The sequence below is a fragment of the Carcharhinus amblyrhynchos genome, chromosome 2 (assembly GCF_965287045.1).
Source record: "Carcharhinus amblyrhynchos chromosome 2, sCarAmb.v2.hapA, whole genome shotgun sequence".
Taxonomy (NCBI): domain Eukaryota; kingdom Metazoa; phylum Chordata; class Chondrichthyes; order Carcharhiniformes; family Carcharhinidae; genus Carcharhinus; species Carcharhinus amblyrhynchos.
The window spans coordinates 33361636-33387456 of record NC_137325.1 but is presented as its reverse complement, the minus strand read 5'-3'; the positions used below and the strand labels follow the sequence as shown (position 1 = coordinate 33387456).

General features: G+C 41.4%; 1 protein-coding gene across 1 annotated transcript in view; it reads left to right on the top strand.

Annotated features, from left to right (window-relative positions):
- Positions 1–25821, top strand: part of scgn (secretagogin, EF-hand calcium binding protein) — a 55847-nt gene that overhangs the window by 7922 nt on the left and 22104 nt on the right. Inside the window, exons 3-4 of the mRNA XM_080215786.1 lie at positions 10791–10883; positions 21297–21386. Of these exons, the coding sequence (XP_080071912.1) occupies positions 10791–10883; positions 21297–21386 (183 nt within the window). The remainder of the gene's footprint in view (positions 1–10790; positions 10884–21296; positions 21387–25821) is intronic.

Below are 25821 nucleotides of genomic sequence, written 5' to 3'. Positions count from 1 at the left end.
AAAAAGGGAAGCAAGTGGAGAAAAAGTAAGAAAAGGGGGATAAAATAAGGGGAAAGAATGGGGGGGGAAAGAAAACTAAATAGAGACAATGAAGAATTGTTCTCTACCTTTTATAATTTTTGATCAACAAGTAAGGTAAGGGTTTGAGGGGCAGGCAGGAAATTGGAATTAAGGTCTTGTTTGGATCAACCGTGATCTCATTGAGTGGTGGATAAGATTTGCCAGGATGATTGACCTACCTCTGCTTATAATCTGATGAAGTTTGGAGAGTCTAAATGGGTGATAAAGCAAGAGGCTGAGTGACTAGCATGAGAAGCTCTTTAGCTCCTTAGGATGGATCACTCATTCTGGACAGTTTTTGTGAAAATGCATGTTAATTATGGTGAAGGGAGTTTTGCCCTGGTTAATTTCAGGTTTGGAACAGGTTTTATTTGCTATCAATGGCAAGGAGTAGTGTTATTGAGTATGCAGTACCAGGGAGAGTTTCATTGGTTAATTTTAACAAATGGAAAATGATGGGCATTGTCTGTATCCTTAATATTTGATGTTGGAGGATAAAACCCCCCAAATTTGATTAATCTGGTCAAAAGTGTCAGTATTACTCGGGTCAAATGGAGCAAATGCAGAGTAATGTTCAGTCTAGTCAGTTGTGTGTTAAACCCCAACTTCACTGTAGCATCTCTAAGTGATGCTTTATATTAACTTATGTCCATTTTTATGCAAAAAACCAATAACTGTTTTAACAGTGAACTCAGACTGCCGACATTGATTTAATTTCGTGTCAATGTCTAACATGCAGAACAAGGCCTTCATTGATCAATTAATATACTTTCCTTCCAATTTATTCTACTGGGAAGAGCTGAGTAAGGAAATGAGTAAGGAAATCCAAGAATTATTCTGTTATTTCTCTTTGGATGGTTTAGATATTCAGGTCAGAGAGGAATTTTCTCAAGTTTTTTTCCCCTTATTGGTCCTTTCTTTTGTCTCTCTAGAAAAAAGTATGGCAGTGAAGGAGAAGGGGGAAGAGTTCAGGGGAAATGGTTCCATAGGAAATATTTAGTCAATATGCTCCACCTATTGTAAGTGTGCGGCAGGTCTGATGTGACCAGCTGTTAGTTCCTTCCCTCTGGTCGTACTGGTTACAGCTAGAGTCAAACCCAGGTGGCAGAGTGAGATAACATTAACTCAAGATGCATTACTGTCTTGAATTTAATGGTTCTTAAAGCTCTTTCTCTCCCTTAGTGGGTTTATTTAAAAGTTTTTTTTAATGAGTTAATGACTTCACAGAGAAAATGAAGAGCAGAATTTCAGCCAACTATTACTATCCTTTCACTATAATCCCATCCTAGCCTTCATGAAATCCCACAAGGTAGTGGCAAAGCTTACATTTTGGTTTCAGTTCATCAAATAAAAATACAAGCTGAAAGTAACTATTACTAATAAACTTGTGGTAAAGCAAATGTATACAAGCCATGACACATCAATGAGAACATAAATGTTTGTATACATCCACCAATTGAAAATACTATTTATAAGCTAAGTTCCTGTTCAGTGTCTGGCTACTGTTTGACAAATATTCAAAATTAAAAAGGAGGCATGCCAGATGCTTTATAATTGAAATACTCTGCTATTGTCAAATCTGCCTTGTGTCAATAGACCCGTGTTTTCTTCCACATGATTAACCAGGCTGCTTCAGACAAAATTAAATAATGTTATCTTGTGCAACTGCATCCTCAAAGTTGATCGTCATGTTTTCATGAAGATTTAAAGTGGATTTTATTTCCCCTTCTTCAATCTTGTGTATAACAGAAGCTGCAGGATTCTGCTGAAAATCATAGCAGATAAATACTTTGTCCAAGTAACCATTTCTTTGGGTGTTCATGTGAGTTGCTGTCAAACTATTTCATCATGGGGTGGGGGAAACCTCAGGCAGGTAGGACCTCTGTTTAATGAACCATTCAAAAGACTCTCTTAAAGTTTCAGATTTTTTACTTGTTCATGGGATGTGGGTGTCGCTGTGCCTAGGTCAGCATTTATTGCCCATTCCTGAGGGTATGTAAGAGTCAACTACATTGCTATGGACCTGGAGTCACATGTAGGCTAGACCGGGTAAGGATGACAGATTTCCTTCCCTAACGGACGTTAGTGAACCCAGATGGGTTTTTACTACAATCAACAATGGTTCCATGGTCATGATTAGACTTTTAGTTCCAGATTTTTTATTGAATTCAAATTTCACCATCTGCCATGGTGGGATTCGAACCCAGGTTATCTGGTTCTCTGGATTACTAGTCCAGTGACAATACCACAATGCCTCCTTTGTTTGAAGCAAAAATCAAAATAAAGTTACTATTTGTCATTGAAGCGTCATTGGTCACCATCACAAGTAATTATAATCGCATTATTGAAAGTACGGAGAATACTTCTGTGTCCTTTCATCCCTCAGTTCATGAGACCAAAAATAAATCAATTGGTCATTGCTGTCACTCACTACTTGTGAGACTTTGTGTTCAAATTGGCAGCTACATTTGCCTACATGAGTATACTGACTATCTTTCAAAAATATTTGTTTCTGAAAGAGACAACCTGAAAACATACAATACAAATTGAGACAAATATGATTCTCAGGGAACTTGACAGAGTAGATGCTGAGAAGTTGTTTCCCTTGTGGGAGAATATAGGACCAGAGTAAGAGGTCAGGAATTTCTTCTCAGAGGATATTGGATCTGTGGAATCGTTACCGCAGAGGGCCGTGGAGGCTGGGTCATTAAGTAGGTTCAGTGCTGAAACAGATAGACTTTTACTCAGTAAGGGAATCAAGGGTTATGGGGATAAGGCAAGAAAGTGGAGTTGGGGATTATCACATCAGATCACTCATGATTTCATTGAATGGTGGAGCAGACTTGATGGGACGAATGTCCTACTTATTGTTATGTCTAATAGCCTCAAATGTAAGCTCTTTCTTTTTAAGGTTCTTAATGACTAGCTGCTGTTAACATGATTTGTCAAAATCTGACAATGGACATTGTTTAGTTTATAAAGCAAAATACTGAGGATGCTGGAAATCTGAAATAAAAACAGAAAATGCTGGAAAAACTCTGCAGGCCTGGCAGCATCTGGTGGAGAGAGAAACAGCATTAATGCTCTGAAGAGTTATATGGACTCTAAACATTAACTGTGTTTCTCTCTCCACTGATGCTGCCAGACCTGTGTAGATTTTCCATTAGTTAATTGATGTTCCTTGTTTTACTGGTCATATAGTATTATTAAAGACCTGTTGAATGCAAACAACAATGAAATAAAAGATAGCTGCCATGCTAATTTCACAATAGCTTCAGTCTAACGAGATATACATTCAAGAAAAAACAATGCAAAAGGAACAGTGAAGTAACTGTGCTGATCTCATGTGCCTAACTGGGAGCCAGCCCCAAAGGGAGCATAAGTTAGAGATACAATAAGAGCAGCGCAGCTCCAATTCTGTATTCTCACTTTCCAAGTATGGCATTGGAGATGCTAGACTTTCTCACATGATTACACTAGAAAGGATAATGTACTGTGCTTGTGATAGTTTACAGAGTGAGAGATACAGCTTCCTCTTACAAGACTTGAGTCACAAGCAAAATGAATCCTGACTATCTGCCGTTATGCTGTTTCCTGTACATTCTCTGCAGGGAAGTCTGCAATTTCTTGAAAGTTTGGAATAGATTTGAAATGCTTGTCATAATTCATGCCAAAAACCATTCATTTCAGACCAATTCTAATCCTTGCCATGTTTTTAGGAAAGTCAGAGTTTGGAATTGGCATTTGATCACACATGTTGTAACCCTATCACTGTCGATTTATAAAATGTATGAGCAGATGTCCAAGTTAATCCTCATGGCTCTAGGTTTCACACAACCTAAAGTGCTTTGTTGGGAATTTGGACCCAACCTCCTCATGGCACCTGAATTTCCAATACTGACACCTATTACGTGCAACTTGGTGCACAGAAAACAAATTTATAGCATCTGCCTTTTAATTGAAAAGCAGATTCCCAGCTGGCACGCTCAAAGCACTAGACCTCTTGGCAAATGTGGACCAGACCACAGAAAGAGATTGTGCTTTTAGGAGAAATGGATGTTTAACTCAATACAAAAAACATTAAGAATAAGATATAATGTGGCTTCAAATTCCAATTGAATTATCTTGAAATCTACCACTGGACTTGTATGAGATTTTGCAGTTACATTAGCTGTCATTTATCTTCAACTTGGACTGTATTAAGTTCTCTGAGAGCCATCAGTTAAAATATAATTATATTTCATTTGGTTGCGCTTGCTTTATAACTTAATTATTATATATTTTTAAAATACCATCAATCTGTGTCCTCTCCACCAGGTTTTTAGTCAGCATAAGTGCACCAATTTCACCGTTTCGTTTTAAACAAATGACATTGGCATAGTTATGTATGTATCTCTATATGTCCTACGTATGTGTGTATACATACATATAGATGTGTGTGTAATTACAAGTACATAGAACAAAGTTGGACCATTCACTTTTAATTATTATACATTCATGGAGTGTAGGTGTCACTGGACCAGCATTAGTGCCTGGAAATGAGTGGCACTTAGTTCAATGTCACTGAGGACACTTAAAAGTCAACCACGTTTCTGTGGACCTGGAGTCATATGTAGGCCACACCATGTAAGGGCGGCAGATTTCTTTCCCTCAAGGACACTAGTGAACTAAAGCATTACGTTGAATCTCTGGATTACTAGTCCAATGACAATACCAATACTCCACCCCTGCAACGAATAACCTGTATTCCCAGCTGGCATAACTTTGTACCAGGAGTGTAAATGCAGAATCTGCATCTCTCCACATAACCCATTAAATGCCATGAGAACTTTAGTGGCTATATATTTTAATCACAAGAATTTGAAGAAGTGCTTTATATCGTGTAGAAGTAAAGTAACTGATTTGGTTCTAATTCTGGTAGAATTCAAATAAAATCTGTTTCCTAACTGAGATTATGGCAGCATTATTTAAGTTCCAAGTCACACAGGGCAGTGGATAAATCTCTCTGTGCTAACAATGCATGATTGATCCCAGTAGGTCACCATAACCTTTATGGAATAGGGAATAAATTAACTGCCAGATTCAAAGTGACCTCTCCAGAGGCTGCACGAGATTGGCAAACACAATTTTCCTCCTTAAAGAACATGAGTAAACCTTTTCACAACATGATGTGACGTTGCCGGCATTGGACTGGGGTGAGCACAGTAAGAAGTCTCACAACACCAGGTTAAAGTCCTGACGCATCTGATGAAGGGATGCTCTGAAAGCTCGTGTTGGACTTTAACCTAATGTTGTGAGACTTCTTGCTTTGCACAAAAATCTGAGACAACTTTATGATCATTTTCTTTTCAAAACGTCAAATATTATTTATTTGTTCAACCTTTGGTATCAAATAAGATAGCCAGAATATTGTCTCCATTTTTGCAATGAGTTCTTTGGTGAGTGATGAGACCTATATTATGTTTGAAGTGAGCATCTTCAGTTAATAAATAACGGAAGTGAGCCTCATCAGGATATATTTCGTCTCACCTGGTAAATGGGGAATCTCATAGCAAATAGCCCACTCTCTTATCCCTGACAGCTACAGCTACACTTGCCAGCAGGAGACAGCAACCAAGGAGAAATGGAATGATTTGTACTTCCACCCTAGCTCAGGAATATTGAGGCCAACTGTAATGCTTGTATTAACCCCGATTAGCTAACAGCACAGAATTTGGCCTCTTCCTCATTACAATGTCTCACAGCACAGTGATTTTTCAAGTTGAATCATTGGGTAAGCTCTTCCCTCTTGTATTTGCCTAGGATGCCATGTGAAGGGCTCCATTGTAAACCAGAAGAGAAGCTGTCACCGTTCACAAAAACAGAAAAATTCTATAAAATCTCAGCAGGTCTGAGAGCATCTGTGGAGAGAGAATAGAGGCAATGTTTCAAATCTGGCCAAAGGGACATCCAGACTTAACATAGCCTCTGTGAAGAGAGAATAGAGCCAATCAGATCTGCTGCTTTTCTGTTTTTGTTTCAGATTCCAGCATCCACTGTATTTTGCTTTTATGTCACCATTCACAGTTGTCTTTAGCCCTTGTCTTCTAATCAGAATTAAGCTTTGAAGAGATAGCAAAATGTTGTTATCTTTTGTCAATCTACTTTGACTTTATCTGCTTTTCTGTTGAAATGTTGCTGCTTGTTGGTAATGTTCTGTTGCTTCTGGCAACTTTGCCCTTATAACAACCTGATTTTTCCACATCCGAAGTGGGTCAGTGGAGAAAAAAACATAAAATTATGATAGGAGACTACATTGTTTTGCAAATGCATAGTTATAAACATATTACAATGTCCAGTGTATCAGTTGCATATTTAAAAGTTTACAACGTGAATGTTATCTATACTCCTGACCCAAGAGTTAGAAAAGGATATCTTCCACTCAACACCATTCACTTCTTTATCTTCAGCACCAAGTCCCCATCCCTCACCTCACCCCCACCCCCACAGAAAGGACAGGCACTTGGATTGGTACCAAAAGCGTAGACACATAGACTGTTAAGTTTAAATGTTACTGAAAGCAGTGTAATTTGTAAAACAAAAGGAATGAAAATCATTTTCCGTTTGTGAGAATAATTTAAATTTCAATTCCTCAAGGGCAACTAGGGATGGGCAATTAATGCTGGCCAGCTAGCGACACCCATGTCCTATGAATGAATAAAAAAAGGTCGCCACAGAAAGCAATCTGTTGTTTTATTCCAGAGGTGACAATAGCTGTAACTTCTGTTACAAAAATAAAATACTCATGCACAACTATAAGTTCTATGTTTGCTAGTTTGTTATTGACGATTGTGGAGAGGTATGACAGAGAGAGTGCCTTTAGAAAAATTGTGCTATGGGGGTGACTTTAAAGGCAAGTGATGGACTGAATAAGGTAATTAAAGCTGTTTGGGGCCAAGCTGATGGGAGATGATATTTGGACGAGATGGTGCTTGGTTTTGCAGGTCTAGTTGCCTGAGATGGGACAGGTGATGTGGACAGTTCTGTGGTCCCTTGCTCAAACAGTGATATAGTCAAACAAGCGCCAGTGTTTAGAATGTAGGTGTTGCCCTGTGGCCTTGCGCTTGTCTCGTTGGTGGAATAGGGTGTCGGTTGTGACAGTCATTTTCCAGGTATTTTGTCAGGAGGTCATTGAGGTTTGCTTCTCCCTACTCCATCATTGCTTGTAACGCTCTTCCTGAGATGTGTTTGTCACCTGCTGGAATTCTGGACAGAGATTGCTCAAGGTTGGTGTAGAATCCCTCCTTGGTCTTGTCTGTTGTCTCAAGAGTATGTGTGCTGATGATAGTAGCTGCTGATTCTTTGTTAGGGTGAGCTGGGTAGTCAGGAAGCATTTATCTATTCCACAGGGGAAGTCACTGAAATGCCAGACAAGCTCATTTTTGATGGCAGAGCCCATCCTGTGGAGGCGCAAAAGGCCCTTCCAGAAAAAAGTGTACTTGCAGCCCTGTTCCTTAAGTTGGTTTTCTGCACATTATAATTCGCTTAGGACAACAATGTTGAATTTTTCGGGCTGCGATGGCGGCCTGTCACTGTTTGGGTTGTCCAAATGGATCCTGACATTCCAGCTCATAAATCTCTTATTGACAAGTGGAAGATGCCTGTGCCTGATTTTTTTTCCTAAACATGTGGTCATTGCATACTTGTTCTATTGTGAACCATTAGCACAGTCTGTACTAAGGGCTCACAGCACAGGGTGACACAGTGGTTAGCACTGCTGCCTCAGTGTTAGGGATCCAGGTTCAATTCCAGCCTCGGGTGACTGAGTTGAGTTTGCATATACTCCCCGTGTCTGCGTGGGTTTCTTCTGGGTGCTCCATTTCCTCCCACAGTCCAAAGATGGGCACCTTAGACAAATTGGCCATGGTATTCGGTATTCACCAAGGAGAAGGACATGATGGATGTTGAGGTTAGAGATAGGTGTGTGAACCCTCGAGAGAATCTCAATATATTGAAGGAGAAGTGTTGGATGTCCTAAATTGCATTAAGATAGTCAAGTACCTGGAACTGGGTGGGATCCATCCCAGGTTACTGTGAGAGGTAAGGGGAGAAATAGCTGGGGCCTTAACAGATATCTTCACATCATCTTTAACCACTGGCAAGGCTGCAGAAGACTGGAGAATAGCCAATGTTGTTCCCGTATTTGAGAAAGGAATTAGGGATAATCCAGGAAATTATAAGCTGGTGAGTCTGACATCTATGGTGGGGAAGCTTTTGGAGAAAATTCTGAGGGACAGGGTATATGCACATTTGGAAGAAAATGGACTAGTTAGTGGCAGGCAACATGGTTTTGTACAGGAAAGGTCATGTCTCACCAACTTGATTGAATTTTTTGAAGAGGTGACAAAGATAACTGATGAGGGAAGGGCTGTAGATGTAGTTTATATGGACTTTAGTAAGATGTTTGACAAGGTTCCACATGGCAGACTAATACAAAAACTAAAATCACATGGGATTCAAGGTGGACTGGCTAGATGAATACAGAACTGGCTTGGTTATAGAACTGGAGATGCCGGTGTTGGACTGGGGTAAACACAGTAAGAAGTCTCATAACACTAGGTTACTGTCCAACAGGTTTATTTGTAGCAAATGTTGTTTGCTACAAATAAACCTGTTGGATTTTAACCTGGTGTTGTGAGACTTCTTACTTGGTTATAGAAGGCAGAGAGTAGCAGTGGAAAGGTGTTTTTCAGAATGGAGATCTGTAGTGGTGTTCTGTAGGGTGCAGTGCTGGGACCTCTGTTGTTTGTAGTATATATAAATGATCTGGAGAAAATTGTGGGTGGCCTAATTAGTAAGTTTGCGAATGAGATGAAGATTAGTGGAGTTGCTGGCAGTGCTGAGGATTGTCAGAGGACACACAGGATATATACAGATTTGAGACTTGGACACAGAAATGGCAGGTGGAATTTAATCCAGACAAATGTGAGGTGATGCATTTTGGAGGATCAAATGTAGGTGTGAATTATAGTGTAAATGGCTGAACCCTTAGGAACATTACCACACAGAGGGAACTCGGTGTGCAGGTCTACAGTTCCCTTAAAGTGACAACACAGGTAACTAAGGTGATTAAGAAAGCATATGGCATGCTTGACTTCATCAGCCACGGCACTGAGTACAAGAGTTGGGAAATCATGCTGCAGCTAAAAAAAACCTTGGTTAGGCCGCATTTGGGGTATTACATGCAGTGCTGGTCACCATACTACCGGAAGGACATGGAAGTTTTGGAGAGAGTGCAAAGAAGGTTCACCAGGATGTTCCTAGTCCGGAGGATGTTAACTATGAGGAAAGGTTGAATAAACATGGATGGTTTTCACTGGAAAGACCAGGCTGAAGGGAAACCTGACAGAGATTGACAAAATTACAAGAGGCATAGACAGGGTGGGTAGTCAGAGGCTTTTTCCCAGGATGGAAGTGTCAATTACAAGGGGGTACACATTCGAGGTGAGAGGGGGAAAGTTTAAGGGACTTGTGTGGGGGAAGTTTTTCACCCAGAGAGTGGTGGGTGTCTGGAATGCGCTGCCAGAGGAGGTGAAAGCAGGCACATTAACAACATTTCAGAGGCATCTGGATGGGTACATGAATTGGGAAGGAATAGAGGGATATGGACCGAGTAAGTGCAGAAAGTTTTTTTTAGATCAGCACAGGCTTGGAGGGCTGAAGAGACTGTTTCTGTGCTGTATTTTTCTTTGTTCTATGTTCTTTGGTAAATTGCCCCTTAGCGTCAGGGGGATTAGCAGGGTAAATACATGAGGTTACGGGGATAGGACCTGGGTGTGATTGTTGGTGGTGGAGGTCAGTGGGCTCCTTCTGCACTGTAGGAATTCTATGATCATATGTAGTGTGTTTGCTCTGTGGCCAGGACAGACTGAAGTTGAAAAACCAGTAGCCAGACATGGACTCAGCAGGGGACTGCAGACAGTCTTTCAGTCATTTCCGTGATGGTGGAAGGGCAGTACACTGACCCAGGGTACTTTAAATCGAAAATTTGGATCAGATACCTGCACAGGCTGACACACAATCACCAGAGAGAATTCATGACAGCAAAACAGTGAAACTGTGACCCATTTTTTGTTTTTATTTCAATTCAATCAAATCAAGTCCAATTCAGAGTCTCAACAAGTTGAGACATTCCCAACCCAAGCTGACAAGACAGGGCTCTCACCTCCTGTCTTGGGCTTGATCTACATGATCCAAGCTGGTTGGAGTAGGTATAGCTCCTCCTTCAAGGCTTAATCTCATTTGCATCTTAGCCAAAAAGGCAGAGATGCCACTTTTAAAAATTGCTTTAAATGAAGCTGAACTGTAACCTGATGACATCAACCAAGCACAGCATGTCGATACTACACTTGATCTTAGCCAAAAGGGACCTCATCTGTGGCAAAAATCACAGGAACTGCAGTTAGGTCTGAGGGTTCGAATTGTTTACTTTGGAATATGTCACAATGTATCAGGGTGAAGGAGGTTGATGTTGATGTGTTGTGGTAAATAGTTGTCTGATTTTCAAAAGAATTAGACACACTCGGTACATTGGCACTGAAGTGCATGTCCCAAAGGGTGATAGCAATTGCAACGATATGTACAAAAAACTTCATCAATTAGCAACCAGTTGGCAAATCGATGCATGGTTATGCTTACAGATATCAGTTGAATTCTAACACCCATGTGTTTATCCCACTTGGCTTTCACAGGATGACTTGAGTGCTGAAAAGGTGCAGAAAATGAAAGAGCGATTTATGTCAGCGTATGATGTCACTGCTGATGGGAGGCTGCAAATCCAGGAGGTAATCAATCGCTCTGTCTCAAAAACAAAAAACTCTGCAGAATCTCGGCAGGTCTGACAGCATCTCTGGAGAGAGAATAGAGCCAACGTTTCAAGTCAGGATGACCCTTTATCAGTGCTCACTTGCTCTCACTCTGTGGGGGCAATTCTCCCACTCCTGGGCTGGGAGACTCAAGTGGAGACCGTGTAGCAGGCTACCCGCTGGGAGCTATGGCTTCCGCGCGTCTCCGGAAGCTGGATTTCAGGCGCTGTCTGCTCCACACCAGAAATCAGCCTGGAATTGTATAAATTACCCAAATTAGAATTTACATTTCATTAGTGGGCCAAGGATGGAAGTCTCTGGGCCACCAGAGTCTCTCCTACCTCTCCTTGCCAATACCTGCCAGGAATGTTTCACTCCACTGGGGTTTACAACACTAACAGGGGGCTGGCAGCCCAACTCCACTGGAGGGAAGGGGTCCGTGGAGCCCCCCCAGGAGGTCAGTAGGGGTAAGAGGGTGCTCCCGGCCATTGCCAGTTTAGCAATGCCAGCCTGGTCCCCAGCACTACCCAAGGGGCAAATGGCACTGCCAAGGAGGGCCTAATGTGGTGGGGGGGTGGCTCCTCTCTCCACAGATGCTGCCAGACCTGCTGGGTTTTTGCAACATTTTCTGTTTTTATTTCAGGTTTCCAGCATGTGGAGTGTTTTGCTTTGATGCAGTCATTCAGTTTGGGTGGGTCAGGAATTTGCCACGAGTGTGTTAGTCACATCTATTCAGCAAATTTATCTGAAGATGTTTGGAGAGCTGCCAAAAATCATTGTCCTTGGTAACAGCTGCTGAAATTCAGTTAGCTACAGGATTGTCAAATGTCAGAATCACAGAGGTCAACAACTGACTGGGAACACAAAGATCAGGTACTGTTAAATTGGAAATGGTTCACAGAAATCATAGAAACCCTACAGTGCAGAAGGAGGCTATTTGACCCATTGAGTCTGCACCAACAACAATCCCATCCCAGGCCCTCTCCCCACAACCCCAAACATTTATCCTGCTAACCCCTCTGTCCTACACATCCTGAAACACTGTGGGCAAATTGGTATGGCCAATCAACCTAACCTGTACATCTTTGGACTTGTACTGTTCAGCCCCGGAGATTACAAAAGGCAGCCAGGCTGAGGTGAAATTCCTCTAATTAATGCTAAACAAATTAATGTGGTACAAAAAGGAGCAGATAGATAGAGGCAGACAGATAACAGACTTTGACAAAGGGTCATCTGGACTCGAAATGTCAGCTCTTTTCTCTCCTTACAGATGCCGTCAGAGCTTTTCCAGCATTTTCTATTTTGGAACCAGGTAACTAGGCTGACAGATCGACAAAATAGAAGTCGGCAGCTGCTAGATGTCCTGGGGCAGTTTTCTAACTTGGCGCTCTAGAGAGCTTTAACACAGATGGTTCATTTTAAAAATTTAGATGCTACTATACATGACCATTGAATACTTATTTGGGAAATGTAGTGGAAAAAATACTCAAATTCATTTTGGGCTGTTGGAAGGAAAGACTCAGGGCAGAATTATCCCAGGCTCCCGCAGATGGGTTCAATGGTGGGCATGGGGGGATAAAATATGATAGGCAACCCAGATATCAGCTTCATGCTGATGTAAATTTACCGCAGGATCCTTCGCTGGTGCCTTTCATGGCAGGTTAGAAAATCTGCCTGAGGCTGAGGTAAATGAACCTCATTTGCAATTTGGGATGCAAGTGAATGCCTGACACACCTCCCCACCAGATTCTCTGTGATACTGGTGGGAAATATTGCGTTAGTGATTACTGGGAAAACAAGTCGACATGAAACATGTTTAGAAGCACATGGCAGGCAGGTGTCAGAATTCAACTGAGCAATGCCTGGGGCTGCTTCAAGAGTTCAAGGTGGAGACTGCCCACAAACCTGGACTACCATATCTGTAATGTCCAATTTTGGTGTATGGGAGGAGGTATATTTTCCAGCCTCAATTTGTTCTTGGAAGTCCACCTTTATTCTCAGACTGCTCCCAGAACCCTATCATGACTTTTGGCAGTCTATCTTCTTACTTCAATAGTGGATCAGCAAAAAGGCAGCCGGACACATCATCGAGGCCTGCCTGCTATCAATTAAGGCATAAAATGCCCAACTGCTTAATTGAGATTGCCAGCAGCCTTCGTAGCAAGAAATAGTCTACATTCCGGCCCCCACCTCAGTATTTAATCTCAAAATGGGAGAACTCTACCCTCATACTGTAATTTTACCATCTCGCCCTCCCGAAGCTCGTAAGATCCTGCCTGAGGCCAACAGAGAATTCCGTTCCACGGGAATCGGGGCAAGCATGCTGGTAAAATTCTGGCATCAGTGTCAGATGCGTGAAGTTGGAAAATTAACATAGTTAAATCTCCTTAGTCTCAAGGGCATTCAAGTAATGAAGACTGAGTAATGGGGCTTTCAATGGGCCTGAGAGTCTGCAACGCTTTATACGTCACTCTCACTGCTCAAAAAGGTGCATCATAGGAGCTTTTCACGTCAAACAGGAAGTCATTAATTATGCTCTTAATTCAACCAATTGCCCCATTCAGTCAGTGAGTGGTTCACCACCTGCCTGCAAGCGCATGTAAACAAAATATTATCAAGCCATTTTTGGTTAAATTCTGCACATTTTTTTTAATTCCCAGATGATTAAAGTGTTGCTTACCACAATCATTTCTTTAATTTTTCTCTTTCTTTGAAGGCTTGTCTGTACAATGTAATTATCTTCCTTAATGTCTAACCCTCAAGCTTTTTAATTTAAATTTTTTTTTTGGTTAATCAACACAGTTTTGTTGATGATGTGATGAGGAATGATCTGCTGTCCGTGGAAGTTATTTCCATTCCGGTCTGAGGAAGAAGTGTATGTTAGCATTTCTTCTAAAATACTGAGAGTTCCAGGTTCTGTCGAACCCACACTGCTATTGAGACTAATCAGCAAGCGATAGAGCCCATCTCCTGCCCAGGCTTATCTGTTCATTTACCACACACGTCTCCCTCTCCTCATGCTGACAGAAACAACTGGGCAAAGCGACAATGTCAGATCGGCTGTGGGTACTGTCAGCTTTCTCTGTACTTAACAATACTTAACTGTACTTAAGAGTGTTCTCAATACCAGCTTACTCAGTATTCAACTGAATAATAATCAACTTCATAAAGCAGAATTTTCACAGAAAACATTTGTTTCAATAGGGCACATTAACAGGCACTTTGGGGGTATACGTCAGCCATTCAGTCCTTTTAGCCCAGTCACATGGGGAAGCAGTGGGGAGGAGGGAAGAGAAATTTCAATTCTTTTCTCACTCAGGGCCAATGAACAACTTTCTGAAAGATAAGCCTTGACACACTATTAAAGCTGCTTAACATTATGGGTGGCACAGTGGTTAGCACTGTTGCCTTACAGTGCCAGGGACCTGGGTTAAATTCCTGGCATGGGTCACTGCATATGCGGAGTCTGCAGGTTCTCCCCGTATATGCATGGGTTTCCTCCAGATGTTCCAGTTTCCTCCCACAGTCCAAAGATGTGCAGCTCAGGTCATTGACCATGCTAAATTGCCCCTTATTGTCCCAGGATGTGTAAGTTAAAGGGATTAGTAGGGTGGTAAATATATGGGGTTACGGGAATCGGGCCTGGGTAGGATTGTTGTCAGTGCAGACTTGATGGGCTGAATGGCCTCTTTCTGTACTGTAGGGATACTATGATAAACATGAATTTCAAAAAGAAAGCTGCATAGAAAGAGAAACAACTTAATGAGCTCCAAGATCTGCTCTGCCCCTCCCTCGAGCTCCTGAACTTATTAGCAGCAAATATAGGAGAAACAAGCCTGTGATTGAATGAGCAGCTTTACTGTGTTCTTTACCAATGTAAGTTAGTTAAATGTGCACGAAATGTAGTCAACCGAGTCTGGAGGGCTCTGGGGTCAATGCAACTTGGACAAGTCTGAATTAGATCATGGCTGATATTGTATCTGAACTCCATCTACCAGCCTTGGGCTGATTTTTCAATGCTGCTGCTAAGGCCCTTGCCTCACAAAGATCTATCGAATACAGTTTTGAAATTTCCGATTGACCTACAGGCAGTTCAAATTCTCAAATTCCATCCCTCCTGTTTAAATACAGAGCAAGGTGCGAGGCTCAGCATGTTTTAATATTCCCTTCAAGCAAGAAATTGACAATTTAGTTTTGATTCTTTTCATTTTAAGGGACTGGCAGGGTCATTATGTTATACAAACTTTTAATTGAAATTGAGCTAAATAGTTAATTCCAGGTAGAAACATGGTCTCAATGTGAGCAGCACAAAGATGGCAGAATTTGAAGGGCTGCATGTAGATATGGGCCAAAGTGATTACAAAGACTAACCTCTAGGATTTGAGGCAGATCTAAAAGAGCAAAAATCTTGTATTGTGAGGCAAGGGCCTTAGCACTGAATGAACATGGTCCAGATACTTAAAACAATTTTACTATGACCCTGGTTATATATGTATGAGACACATATTAAAAGTACAGAATCTTTGCTCTTTTAAATCTGCCTCAAATCTTAGAGGTCAGTTTTGGTAATCACTCTGGACCATACCTACATGCAGCCTTGCACAGATACAGATAATGTTCAAACGCAAAATAATGCAGGTACTGGAAATCTGAGAGAAAAATCAAAAATGCTGGCAGTACTCAGCAGGCCAGGCAGTAGATGTGAAGAGAGAAACTGAGTTCTTGTTTCAGGTCAATGATCTTGCACCAGAAGCAGGAAAACTTAGAAATGTCAGATTTTTAAAGGGAAAAGGGTGGGGAATTGGACTTGATTTGATTTATTATTGTCACATGTATTAGTATACAGTGAAAAGTATTGTTTCTTGTATGCTATACAGATAAAGCCTACCGTATTTAGACAAGGAAAGAAGAGGGCACAGAATGTAGTGTTACAGTCAAAGCTAGAGTGTAGAGAAAGATCAACTTAGTACTAGGTAAGTCCAATCATGGATGCAGGGAATGATGGCAGCAGGGAAGAAACTGTGCTTGAGTCAGTTGGTACATATCCCCAGGTTTTTGTATCTTTTTCCTATCAGAAGAAGTGGAAGAGAATGTGGACGGGGTCCTTGATTATGCTGGCTGATTTTCCGAGGCAGCGGGAAGTGTGGACAGAGTCAATGGATGAGAGGCTGGTTTGAATGATGGGCTGAGCTTCGTTCACAACCCTTTGTAGTTTTTTGCTGTCTTGAACAGAACAGGAGCCATACCAAGCTGTGATGCAACCAGAAAGAACGCTTTCTATGGTGCATCTGTAAAAATTGGTGAGAGTCAAATTCCCTTCGCCTCCTGAGAAAATAGAGGCATTGGTGGGCCTCTATAGCATTGGTATAGAGGGACCAGGAGAGGTTGTTGGTGATCTGGACACCTAGAGAAAAGAAGCTCTTGACCACTTCCACTTCGCCCCCATTGATGTAGACAGGGGCACGTCGTCCATTATGCTTCCAGAAGTCGATGATTATCTCCTTCATTTTGTTGACATTGTAGAAGAGATTATTGTTGTTGCACCAGTTTACCAGATTCTCTATCTTATTCCTATACTCCTAGAAAGAACAAAAAGGAAGTTCTGTATAGAATGGAAGGAAAGAGATGTTAAATGATAAAAAGGTTGGAGTGCAAAACTTTATTTAGCCTTGATGATATAAAAAGTGAAAGTGATAATAGGAAGTGTAAGAAAACAAAAGATGTGTCTGGAGGAGGTATGAAAGACAGAACGATGAACGACAGAACGATGACAACTGCCACCTGAAAGCAAACAAAAAGTGAACACAAGAAATCCTGCAAAGAGAAATGGACCAAAATGGAAGAGAGTTCACCTAGGCTGAAATTACTGAACTCAATGTTGATTTGTGAAGGTTGTCAGTATCTAATTGAAATTCAAGGTGATGTTCCACAAATTGAGCTTCACTGAAACACTGTTGGATACCGAGACAGATGGATCAGAATGAGACCAAGGTTCAGAGTTAAAATGACAGCAAACATAAGTTCCGAGCCACAATTACAGACTGAATGGGGGTGATCCGCCAATCTGAGTTTAATCTCTCCAGTGTCAACCAGATCATTGTTATACAGCTTCAATTTAAACACCTTCTAGCATTCCAATTTAATGAGACCAATAAAGACTTAAAGAATTCAATTTTTTTTATTTAACACTTCCAGTACCAACTCAAACATAAACAGTTGCAAGTCATTAACTCTTCACTGAACTTTAATTCTTCATTGTACTTTAACTGAACATCAAATTTAACTATTTAATTGAAAATAGAGTTTAGGAAAACCTCGGCCAAGAAATATTTGTGGAATCTGCCTCCTCTCTGAAACATCCTTCAGGGTACAAGGTCTCGTTGTGATGATTGGTCTCTTGGAATCATTGCTGCCAAACATGAAACTATTTTTCAAACGAATCTATAACATCTCACACTTGTGAGTAAACTTAATTTGCTATTCTCTGCCCATTCTGAAAGTTTTGAATATCATCTTGTCATTTATTGCTGCTCTTCTCAGGATTGACCATGCCCCCAATTTGACATCGTCCACAAATTTGGAAATTTATTTTTGATCCCAAAGTCTGAATAGTCGAAAAAAAGTGAAAAACAACAGTCCCAGCACTGATACTTGTAGGACCCCATTTCCCACCTTCTGTTATTCTGAATAACTATCTCTACCTATAGTCTTTGCTTTATTCCTTGTAGCCAGTTATCCTTTCTGCTACTTGGCTCAAGCTTCACATTCCTTTTCACTTCACTCATTTAGTATGTACCTAGACAATTTTTCAAAGGCCTTTTGACAATTTAGATATAATATATCTACTACATTCCTTTATCTGCTCCCCATGGACTTCTTCAAATCATTCAAAGATGTTTGTCTAAAGAGGCTTCCTCTCTTGAAATCCATGCTGACTCTATTATAGTTTTGTTTTCTGGACATCTTCCTATTTTCTCAGTAGAGATTTCATTATTTCTCCTCATGCCAATGTTAAGCTGATTGATCTGTAGTTCCCTGGACATGTTCTCTCTCCTTTCTTAAATTTAAATACAACAGGGGCGATTCTCCCCAAAAATGTCAAATTTGCATAAAACTGGAGTAAATCTTGTTGGCTTTTTCAGCGGGAGTTTCAGAACAAATCTTCCATGCTCCGTGCACTGCAGAGTGCCTCAGCGTCAATCCTGTTGAAAATCTATGGGCAGGGCTTATTTCTGTTGGTGAATCCAGAAGCACAGCACTGTGCGTTCTGTCAGCGCCAGGATCGGTGCGTGTGTAATGACCCCGACCCAAGCATGCTTGACCCAGCCTCCTCCCTGCTCCGGGCAGGCTGAACTACTTCCCTCACCACATCGATGGCCAGCTCCGATTGCTAGCCTCCCTCCCTCTGTCATTCAGCCCAATTGCAGAGTGGCAGTGTGCCTCCCCCCCACTGATTGCCATGTGCCTTTTCACTGCCCAATGTTGCAACAGATGTATTCAATGGGAAACCCTGTTGACAATGGTGGGACCATAAGATCCCGCTGCCAACGAGCACACGCCATCTCCCTCCACTCTGCAGCATGCTGTGGAGTGGGAGAAAAGTCCTGTCTGTAGTGTCACCCAGTATCATTCCTGTATCATTGTATGTAGATACAACAGATAGCAAAAATTTCACGTTATGCCTTCACATTGTAAAGGGTCACATTACATTAAGTGCCATTAATTATCATTGAATATGAATAGAAATTGACTATTATCGACTTGTTTTCAAATATTCTGGTGCATTGTGATCATATTTTCTGCTTTGAAATTTGAGTGGAAAGCTGGGAATAAACATGATGAGTAGAATCATACCATCCCCACAGAGATGAATTTGGAGGTGGGGAAGGCAAGGAAATTCTGAACGCCACACATCAGTTTGGCTCCCCAAATGTCCCCACTTCCAGGAGATCTTCCCAGAGGTGGACTTCCTGCAGCAGCAGTCAGGGCAGTAGCAGGTTTCCACTTTAATTGACAATTAACCCATAGTTTTCAAGTAAAGCTGGAATCTTGCTAGCAATACATTAGCCCCACACCATGTGAAACTCCCTTGAGACAGAGAGGAGGCTGGAGCATCATTAACCTTCAGGCTGTGGAGGAGTACAGCAACAGCAAATAACAAGGCTGCTTTCTACCTATATCGCAACCTTGCCCTTGAGCCCTGAAACAGTGGAGCTGGATGTCTGCACTGGCCTTATTAACTCATCTTTCAACTGTCCCACAGATGCTAATGGCAGTTGCAGTCTCTTTCTGCCAGTCTATTAGTCTGGCCCTCTGCAGTGTTCTAGCCTGTCTCACAGTGAGAGCTGTCAGCCTCCATTGGACTGGGCCCAATGTGTCCTGCACTTCCTTCTCGGGAACCTGTCCACTGTTCTTAATCAGAAGGTGAAGGCAGGGGAGGCTATTTAACTTGCTGCTTCCCAACAGAATTCCTCCATCTGCCAACCCCAGACCCATTTGTGCTAGGAGTCAGGAAATAGTGCCAACATTGGAAAACTTCTAAAGAGGAGAAGAGGGGACTTTGTACCAATATTAACTACCCCATGTCACATCACTGGGAGCTCAACAATAACCCTCTGCTCCTTGACTGTCTCAAACTGTGAAACCTAATACTGCAGGATATCTGAGAAGCAAAATGCATAGATATTTTAATGACAATTTCAAATTGTATGACAAGTTAGCGTGGTAAACGTTTGAATTCTCCACGCCAAAGTAAACATCCTCCCTATTAGGATAGAGCTTATCTCCTAGCTCTTGCTCTCTCAGTGATCTGCAATAGTCAGGAACCAGCAGACCAGACATATTCAAAACAATGACAAGAAGTGGAAAAGGAAGAGGGTGTTGAACTGCAATTTAATAGCATTTGGCTTTGAATTGTTTTTGGACTTTGGAAAGCAAGAGACAGTGGTAATTATTAGTATGAAGGGTTTTAAACTGCAGGGTGTACTCATTATATTAAGTTCATCAATCCCCTGCTCCCAGTGAAAAGTAAAACTCAAAGGCAGCTTGATTGAAAATTAAGACCAGAAAAAATGGGACAGAATTCTCTGGTCTACGTTCACTACAGCTCTAACTCCCTGTTGGCAAGGCAGAAATTCACTCCTTTCTGTTTTGGATAGTTTAGGATTAGGAGATGATCCATTGACTTCATTTCCTTGTAAGGTTCCTCTTTTCCACTGATGTCCCGGTTAAATGAAATTCTGAAGGGAGTTCTGCTGCCACCCCCCACCTCGCTCCACCCCCTTCACCCGCCACCCCACCCCCAACACACAATGTGAATAACCTTTGGTCCCAGCATTACACTTTATAGTATCAACTTGTGGGATTTTGGATTTAACATTATCAATAAAGATCATTATTATGAATCCTTTGTAAAATGGAGACAGCATTTGTTGAAATTCACTGGAATTTTTTTTTCCACAGGCAAAGGTAGAACGTGGGTATATTTTCTTACGCAGACGTAACAAAAACTAAAAAATACATGGAGAACATGATGTGTGTGTTTGTGATATAATTTTACAATGATAAAGCCAATAGTAGAAACAGTATTTTAATGTCAGAATTAATCTTCTCTCTTTGATGTATCTTACACCATGCAGAATGCAATTTACTCAGTCATATCTTTGATCACAGAGCCTTAATCTGAATGCAAAGCAATATTTCTACCTGACCCAGGTCAGGTCTTTCACCTCTTTTTATTGTTACAGGAGCAGATAGGTTGTATGTGAGTTACATCCTCACTTTAGACAGCGACTCCCATTCTGCATCATTGTGGTGTCATGACAGGAGCTAACTGTGAAATCAGACTGCATTTACTGCGTTAAACTACTTCTCGCCAATGCTACTGATGTGTGGAGAAGATTAATTCTGACTTCCAACCACTGTGTCAGCTATTGGCTTTATCATTGTAAAATTATATCACAAACACACAGCTCAGTGACACCACCTGCACAACTCTCCTCAATAGTCAACATTTTGAAGTGACAGAGATATTTGAGATCAGGACCAGCTGAATAACCAAAAGCTGTACTACAGAATGCCTTTGGAAACATTGGGAAAGCATTTTGGATGATTCTGGTCCACATTCTGCACTGAGGTCACATCCTTGTTGCTAATCAATGTCATGTAGCACAGCAGGAGGTGTCCTGGTCCATCGTGTCTATTCTGAGTACAAAAATATCATTGTCAGGAGCTAATTTTCAAGGTCACCCTCTATGTTTACCAGTAGCACCAGTGTGAACTCATGTAAAATTTATGCTCTCGTCCCAACACAGAATTAAATTCCTAGATTGCTTTGAATACAAAAATATCTAAAGCAGCTGTGGTCTGACGTGTAATCTTTTAATTCTCCAGTTGGCAAACATGATCCTCCCTGAAGATGAAAACTTTCTTCTTCTATTCCGACGTGAAACTCCATTGGACAATAGTGTGGATTTCATGAGGGTAGGTAACCAACCTCTGGGTCTAGACGTGGCGGTTAATTTATATATATATATCTCATAATAAACCATGGGACAGAACTCCTATGCATAATTTATTCAGGTTTTGAGTTAGTAATTGCTGCAAGGCTCTTCATTAATTTATTAAATTGGAACAGAATCTAATTTTCTTTTGAACAGGCTTGGGAATGTGATTAGTTTGAGAGTTGTTTTTTTAAGGTAAGGAGCAGTCTTGTAGCTCACCTCCTGGCCTTTGTCAAGGTCACTATATCACCAGCATGTGGATGTATCACAGAACTGTAGCTCTGGTCCTATCAATGTCAAAACGGTGTCCTTTATAAGCTATAGTTCTATTTATATACCCCAACACCTTGTTAACTTTAGCTATAGTTTCTTTACGTTAGTCCTGAATGTTCAGTGATCTCTGCACATTAATACCAAGATCTTTCTCCCTCTCGATCTCTATTAGTATTGTGTCCTTCAAATTATACACACATTCTGTGTTGGTCCAACCAACATACATGATGCTGCATTTTCCCAAATTAAATGCCATTGCCAACGTATCACCCACAGAAAGCAAAATATTTTTGAATTTGATTGCACTCCTCTCCCATCTAAAATCTTGCACAGATTTTGATGTTATCTGCAAACCCACCATACTTGCAATATCTCTATTTACCTCCTTATTAATGACAATGAGGAGTAGAGACTCAAAAACTGATACCTAAGCAGTATCAGTATTAACATATCTCCAAGCTGAACTACATCTGTTAACTATAACCTTTTGATTGCTGGATTGGAGTTAATTCCTGACAAAATGTTTTAAATTCCTATTGATCTTGCTGACTTGGAATGAGTTTCATCCAGTCTTGGGTGTCTTGTCAAATCAGAGGCTAAATGAATTTCCAGTCAGGTGCTCACATTCAAACAATTGATGCAATTGTATAGTTTATTTGTCTGTGGCATTGTTACACTGACATTAACCCACAACATAAGCATTTCCATCAGGGAAAGCAAACAAACCAAGTATCCTACTCCTGAGCAACATGTGATAAGTCCTGCAAGAAGTGCACTTGTATTGACATTGGTGAAGTCAGAATCAAGTTCTGTTCTGATTCCCTCTAATCCCAACATATGATGAATAGAACGCTCTGATACTCACTGACAAAGTCTAGTAATAAATAATGAACACTTACGTGAAATATTTGGAGCACCTGGCTCCCTTTAAACTGTGGTGTAGAAATTCAAGCAGTGTACGATCCCTGTCTGAATGGAGAGGGTCAAAGTGAAACCAAAAACCTCAGACAGCTACTGACAGATCCAGACTGAAGTCAGGCTACTGTGGGTGAGGAAAGTGAGGATGGGCAGATGGTTAGAGCCTCGAGGGTGGCAGGGAAAATTGGGTTTGGGGGAGGTGAGGGGGATAACATTGGCTAGGGAGTGGATTGACTGATGTGTTGAAGCGAATTGGTGGCTGGTGGGGAGCAGCACTGCGATCTTTTAATGTGGGATCCTGAGGAACACTCCAGCTCCTCCTGACTCGACATTCAGATAAATATGGGGGCCTTCCTACTACTTAGAACCATCCTATGTTTGCAGGACTGTTATTTTCTGAGTGCATAGTAGCAGTTGGGCAGGTTGCCCATTGGATTCAAATTAATCAACCTTGAAAGGTTTTGGAAAAGGCTTCTAGCTGGCAGTATATCATCATAAAAGCAGCCACTTAATTTTATCTACTGACAAGCATTGATGAGAAGATTGATGACATTTCAAATAGAAACATTCGAATTTGCAATTTGGAAGAGTGGTTAAGGTTCAGTAGAGGAAAAAAATCACAAACGTGTAAGTAGAAGAAAATTGTTTTCATTTGATTAAGTTATCAGCCAAGAACAGACAACATCTTCTTGAGGTATTTTGGAAGTTGGAAGGGTAAGTGACAGTAAACAGGATTATGTGATTTGTTCTCCACCATCAACATCCTGAGGGGGTCACCATTGATCAGAAGTGTCACTTGACCAACAATATAAATACAGGGAGCAGGCTGGAGGTTTGGCATTCTGTGATGAGTGACTCACCTCTGTTTCCCCATAGCCTGCTCATCATCTATAAATGCAGCTCTCTAGGACCCTGGTCAGACCCCACTTGGAGTACTGTGCTCAGTTCTGGTCGCCTCGTTACCGGAAGGATGAGGAAGCCATAGAAAGGGTGCAGAGGAGATTTACAAGGATGCTGCCTGGATTGGTGGCATGCCTTATGAGGATAGGTTGAGGGAGATTGGCCTTTTCTCCTTGGAGAGACGAAGGATGAGGGGTAACCTGATAGAGGTATTATAAGATGTTAAGAGGTATTGATCAAATGGATAGTCAGAGGCTTTTTCCCAGGGCTGAAATGGTTGCCACAAGAGGACACAGGTTTAAGGTGCTGGGGAGTAGGTACAGAGGAGATGTCAGGGGTAAGTTTTTCACTCGGAGTGGTGGGTGCATGGAATGGGCTGCCAGCAACAGTGGTGGAGGTGGATTTGATAGTCTTTTAAGAGACTTTTAGATAAGTACATGGAACTTAGTAAGATAGAGGGTTATGGGTAAGCCTAGTAATCTCTAAGGTAGGGACATGTTCGGCACAACTTTGTGGACCGAAGGGCCTGTATTGTGCTGTAGTTTTTCTATGTGTTTCTGTGTATAAGGCGCAACTCAAAAATGAGATGAAGCAACTCCCATTTGCCAAAGTTGAGTGCAGCTGTAACAATGCTCAGAAACTCAATGCCATTTAGTACAAAGCAGCTCACCTTTACAGCAACCCAGCTACCACCAGGAATATTCACTCACTCACTATTATTTTAATAGCAAAAAATTACAGTATGTTGCTGTACAGAGCAACCCGGATGTTCTTGTGCATGAATCACAAAATGTTGGTTTGCAGGTGCAGCAGGTAATTAAGAAGGCAAATAAAATTTTGTCCTTCATTGATAGAGGGATGGAGTTTAAAAACAGGGAGATTAGGTTGCAACTGTATAAGGTGCTGATGAGGCTACATCTGGAGTGTTTAGTTTTGGTCTCCTTACTTGAGAAAGGATGTACTGGCACTGAAGGGGCACACAGGAGATTCACTTTGTTGATTCTGGAGTTGAGAGGGTGGCTTCTGAGGAAAGACTGAGTAGACTGGGGCTATACTCATTGGAGTTCAGAAGAATGATGGGGAGCTTATAGAAACATAAAATTATGAAGGGAATAGAAAAGATAAAAACGGGGAGGTTGTTTCCACTGGTGGGTGAAACTAGCACAAGAGGGCATAGCCTCAAAATAAGGGGAAGCAGATTTAGGACTGAGTTGAGGAGGAACTTCTTCCCCCAAAGGCTTGTGAATCTGTGGCATTCCCTGCCCAGTGGAGCAGTTGAGGCTACCTCACTGAATGTTTTTAAGGCAAAGATAGATTTTTGAACAGTAAAGGAATTGAGAATTATGGTAAATGGGTAGGTAAGTGGAGCTGAGTCCATGAGAAGATCAGCCACAAGGAACCAGATGGCCCACATCTGTTCTTAGTTCTTATGTAAGATGCATTGCAGCAATTCACCAAAGTTTCTTTGACAACGCCTTCCTAAGTTGCAAGCCTGACCACTTAGAAGAACAAGGCAAGCAGATACACCGGAAACCACCACTTGCATACTCCCATTTTTAGCCAGTGCTCAGAGTGAACTGGGTCAGCCCAAATCCATTCCTTGATTGTCCCAAAAACCAAATTCAAATGTCAATTGAATCCAATTCAAGGTCCCCTCAAGACAGACAAACAGGATCCAAGCTGAAAAGATAAGGCATTGCATCCCATCTTGGGCTTGATCAGACGCTTGACCTTAGCAAGTTCCCCTACAAGTCACACATCATCCTGGCTTAGAACTATATCAATTCCTTCATCGTTGCTGAATCAAGATATTGGATCTCACCATCTAACAGCACAGTGGGAGTACCCTCACTACAACGGACTAACTAATATACCCCACCATCAGGAGCATTTCCTAACGTGTAGCATGAGGACTTTGGCTGGCATTCCCAACCTCATCTTGCAGCTTTTAGATACTATATGTGGGTGGGTGAGAAATCAGGGACCCACTCACGTTATTCAAATATCAATTTAAATGCTAATTGAGGCAATTAACAGGCAATCTGAAATAATATGGCCAGAATACAATAATCTGCCGTCAAGGTGAGATTCATGTCCGGTCACTAACCCATTTTTTAGGGGCAAGTTTATTTGGGTGGGTATTTAAACTGCAGCTGAGAACAGAGTCTCAGCTTTATGGTTCCAAACCATTTAATGGGAGGCATCACTTATTTCACAGCTGGATATCGAGGTGATTTTGGATATTTTCTCTTCAGAAGAATTCTCCTCTCATTGAGAGGGGCTTTGGAAACTGTCCATAACGCAGGACTGAGGCATGTCAATTC